This window comes from Octopus sinensis, unplaced genomic scaffold (genome assembly GCF_006345805.1).
Source record: "Octopus sinensis unplaced genomic scaffold, ASM634580v1 Contig13973, whole genome shotgun sequence".
NCBI lineage: Eukaryota > Metazoa > Mollusca > Cephalopoda > Octopoda > Octopodidae > Octopus > Octopus sinensis.
In genome coordinates this window covers 1,359-6,258 of record NW_021833069.1, presented here as the reverse complement: position 1 = coordinate 6,258, position 4,900 = coordinate 1,359, and the positions used below count along the sequence as shown (strand labels likewise).

The 4,900-nt window shown below is 37.9% G+C and overlaps 1 protein-coding gene across 1 annotated transcript; it reads left to right on the top strand.

Moving 5' to 3' along the window:
• The first annotated feature begins 4,060 nt into the window (after nt 1-4,060).
• LOC118761482 (L-threonine dehydratase catabolic TdcB-like) lies at nt 4,061-4,689 on the top strand. The gene has a single exon (XM_036499465.1). The coding sequence runs from the start codon at nt 4,130-4,132 to the stop codon at nt 4,580-4,582; it is 453 nt and encodes a 150-aa protein (XP_036355358.1). The 5' UTR covers nt 4,061-4,129; the 3' UTR covers nt 4,583-4,689.
• Nucleotides 4,690-4,900: the final 211 nt, after the last annotated feature.

Genomic DNA, 4,900 nt, shown 5'->3' with positions numbered 1-4,900 from the left:
GTGACAGGAATGTTTTCATCATTTTTAATTGCTCGACAATCTTTGTAATTTCCTCCATTTGTTGCTAAGATTTATTTTTATGTAATTAAAACAGTTTTTATTTAATAACATAATATATTTTAGTTGATTTCATGTGGCTTATGGATCATGATTCAGTCAATTCAATTCCTCTAGAAAAGTTGGAATTATTAAGTTAATATTTTATTTAATTATTAGAAACTTCCTCTGCTATTGGTCAAATGATCAGAAATAAACATTTGGCTAAAATTTTGCACGAAATAAACGACTGTGAACTCGCTACAGCACACGACCTCTTAAAGAAATATATGAAGGAACCCATTTTCTCAGAATTCGCTTATGTTGCTGTCGATGTAGTTAATGGAACTCACAATTTGTGATATACTTAATAAACCGCATTTTCTACTTTCTTTACGGGAATTTGATTTATAATGCCTCATCATACCAAAGTGTATATTTCAACGGTTACTAAAATGAGTCGTTGAAAAATCCTGTTCTATGTTAAAGTTAACATTGACTGTCTAAATACGAAATATACCAAAAACTTACAGAATAGGAAAGAATTATGTCGACGAGAGTATAAAGGAACGCAGCAACTCCAATATCGATAATATCGTATTAAAGGGGCAAGATGGAAAGTATATCCCCTCCGATCTTGTCCCGAATGAACTAAGAAGGCAGCTGGGAAAAACCCAAGAAGTCGAACCTGAATCAATTATTCCATAGAAGACCTTTGAGAAAGTCACTTCAAGGCTAGAATCTCTAAATCTTGTGGATGGACCTCTATGAGAGGCTATTACCGAAAAAGAGACACAAGAAGCGATAGCAGGGCTGAAAAACAAGGCCCCTGGATTCGACTACATACCTGTGTTACTTCTTAAGAAGACTCCGAAGATCCTCCTACGGGCTCTAACTATGCTTTTCAACGCTAGTTTTACCCTTGGTTATCTTCCACCCACCTGGAAGTGCACAGTCGTTCGTATGATCCCGAAACCCGGGAAAACAAGTCTCCTAGCAGAAAACTATAGGCCTATAAGCCTGATCTGCGCTTTTTTGAAGATTATGGAGAAAATAATTTTTGAAAGACTCTCATTACATGTTGAAAAGAATAATCTTCTTTCCGATGTACAATGGGGTTTTCGTCCTGGCAAATCCACGGGAAACTGCCTGAAGGTACTAGAAAGGAAACTTTCTTGGGCGATACGCAATAAATCCTGCACGACCGCTGTGTGCTTGGATTTATCTAAGGCTTTTGACTGCGTCTGGCACCTTGGACTTCTGGAAAAAGTTTTGGAGACTGGTGCAGGTGAAAAAACATTCAAATGGCTAAAGAGTTATCTCAACGAGAGGAAATCTTATGTACGGTGCGGAAACCGACTATCGGACTGTGTGGATCTCAAAAGAGGTGTCCCTCAGGGTTCTATACTGAGCCCGCGAGCCCAGAAACGTACATCTACATATACAAGACATGTGTACAACCGATTCTCACTTACGAGTTTGAGAGCTGGTATGACACAGGTGAGAGGGTTTGTCTAATCAACAAACTCGAGAAAACGAAGCGTTACACCATTAAGTTGGCCTACGGTCTCGATCTCAAAGAAAAATTGAATAACTCTTATGTATCCTGCGTCCCCAAAATACAGTCCGTCCTGGAGAAAGCCCGGTTGTTTTGTAATGGACGTCAGATATCTAAAGTGTCTATCAGGGAAATATGCTGCTCAGTAAGGACACTCCGGTGCCTCATTCTTTTGAAAAAATTTCCCGTCGTCGATAATGGCTAGTTTTTCCTGTCTTCCTAACTAGTAAAATAAATAAATTGTCATTGTCATCACTTATCGAGATGGGATCACTTCACAAAATTGTCTCAAACAGGTAGAAGTGGAAAAGTTCCACAAATACGATTTCCCGGCAAATCTGGAAACGATCAACCGCGCGAAGGTGATGATTGTCCTTGTTGTTATGAGCTGGCATGGAATTAGTTAGTTAGTTAATGCACGTTCGCGTTGCCAGTAAACAAAGTTTATGGTTTCGCTTGTGCCATTTTTTTAACTATTCTTGTCGTTAGCCCCTTCCATCCCTTCCGTCGTCTTGCCCTCTTTCCGATTTCGTCCAGATCGTTTGCATCCATCAATCGGCCTCCGATCATAGCATATTCCTTCGTAAGTATTCCCGGAAGACAGTCTCTTGGACGTCCTCTATATTTAGAGTATTCATGGCCGAAAAATTTTTCCATGGCCATATTGCAAGGTGTTTCTTTCTTCATTCGTAAAATATGTCCAAACAGGCGCCAGCGGGTTTCAAGTATATTTAGACTTATAGGCCCACAGTTAGATTTTCTCATCCAGATAGATTGAAGTTTTTTAAGTGCAATTGTTGATAATATTTTTCGTCTGGTAATATCTTCGGAATCGCCAAGAAGAGCTCCGAGTTTTCGGAAGTTTCGCCACTTCTCATTGAATTGTTAAAAATTAAATATTTATTTGACCCTTAGTATATAGGATACCCCCTATTGGGTATTTGTATTATTAAGTGTATGAAATATCTAATTAGGGTAGGTCCCTTCAAGCCTGGGGTCCTTTCAAGCCTGTGAAAAAAATTAAATATTTATTTGACCCTTAAAACAAAAATGTTAAAGACCACTAGTGTAAATCATTTAATTAAAAAATAATCTTCGCTCTTAATATCTTGGGATTTTCTCCGTTGAGAAAGTGTTTGACTTATGGAGAATCGAGGCATATTTAGATAGTCGCTTATTTCGGTGTTAGATTTTCTATTAATTGAATGTTCAACAATCATTTTTTTGAAAGAGATATTGTATTTTTTGTTTATACAGCTCTTAGTCTAACGCATAATTTCCGAAAAATTTGCTTATATGCTGTTTAAACGCTAATCTTTAAAGCTCAACACGAATGCTTGAAACATCAACACAAAAGATTTAAGGGTCAACTTTAATGGTTGAAGGGTAAACACTAGTGCATACGCTTTTGACGTTAAAGCTCGGGAAACTCTGTAATATGAATGAATAATTGATAAAATAGATAACAAAAATTAAGATAATCAGTGGTTAGCGATAATTAAGATACAACCGTTTTACATAATGTCAGTCGTATTGAAAAAAACACTGGAGAGTTAGATGGTTGAGGTTAGTCACAGGATAAAAATCACTGAAAAAGAGATAAATTCAGCCAGTAGCCTCATAATTAAGGCAAGTTATTAGTATGAAGAAAATGTGGATAGTGTGGAAAAGAAAGTCGTAACTGATTTGGAGGCAGAGGATAAAGGAGTGGTGTTGGTTACTTCCTCCTTTAAAAGGAGGAGAGTAATTTCCAGCGGATTAATAAATATTTAATTATCACATAAATAATTTGTTCTGATACAATTTCTCATTTGAATTGTCATTCTATCTTATCCTCTGCTGCTAATCAAATACTAAATAATTAATTTGACTTTTTTTTTTAATGTATTTATGTTTAATAAAATCTGTTATTTAGTATTTAATTAGCAGCAGAGGATAAGAGGATAAATTAATTTGACTGTTAAAAAAATTTCTTATTTTCATAATCAGTAAAATTCATAATTATCAGACCAGACGGTGCATATTAACTTAATTAAATTGGCGATCGATCGTGACACGTCGTAAAAAATCAATTTTAAAATATTTTATTCTCCCCGATTTAGGCGTAACTTACGGAAAATCAAATAATTCAATTTCAATTTATTGGCGTTTGCTCGTCACTATAATAGATTATTTTCAGTCGCAATTTAAATGACGGAACTAACCCAGAAAGACTTTGTACACGCAGCCCAAACCATAAAGGGAAGTGTCTACCGGACTCCTTGCATAGTATTTCCAAAATTTGTTCCTTCTAGAGATCTCACCTGTCAGATATTTACGGAATTAACATTTTCTTAAAACTAGATTTTATGCAATTCACTGGCAGGTCTGTAACCACAGTTATTCCAGTTTTAAAGAGAGAGGTGCCCGATATAGACTCGAAATGCTTTCCGACGTTCCACACAAAAAGTTTAATCTTAGGAATGCAAGAAAATTGGGGTTATCACCGCTAGTGCTGGAAATCACGCGCTAGCATTATCGTACCACGGGAGTAGAATGAACATTATGGTGACCGTGGTAATGCCAACAGTCGCCCCCTACGTCAAAGTCAATCAATGCCGACAACAGGGCGCTAAGGTGATTATCTGGGGATCAAATATCGCTGAATCTATGATGCATGCGATGAAACTGGTGACTTCTGAGGGGTACTGCTACATCAATGGGTATCTTTGTCCTGTCTACTCGAGGTACAACGACAGAGACATCATAATCGGGCAAGGCACTCTTGGAATTGAAATCATGGAGGATGTCCCCAATGTCGATGCTGTGTTGGTCCCCGTGGGGGGAGCAGGATTAATCGCGGGAATTTCCAGCTGTATTAAGTTCAACAATCCAAATGTCCTCATTTACGTAATAACAGCCCCTAAATTATCAGGGGATCGAGTCAGTTCAATGTCCCAGCTTCCACGAAGCATTGAAGCATGGAAAGCCAGTCTACTGCGAGCCTAAATCAACTCTAGCAGATGGCAGGACTTGCATAACTGAATTTAGGTCTGGCAGTACCTACAGTAGGAGAGACGGCCTTTCAAATCGCCTCTAAAAATGTAGACAAAAATTTATGTGTTTTGTATGGTTTGTCTAGTTTATTCTGTAGGGAAGAAAACATTTCTCTGGCTATCCTGAGGTTGCTGGAGAATGAAAAATTTTTGGTGGAAGGAGGAGGGGCCGTAGGACTGGCTGCGATCTGCCAAGGACTAGTCCCCGAGTTGAGTGGCAAAACGTAGACTGACATTGTTAACTAAACGAAGGGTCGTCATTCCGCTATGC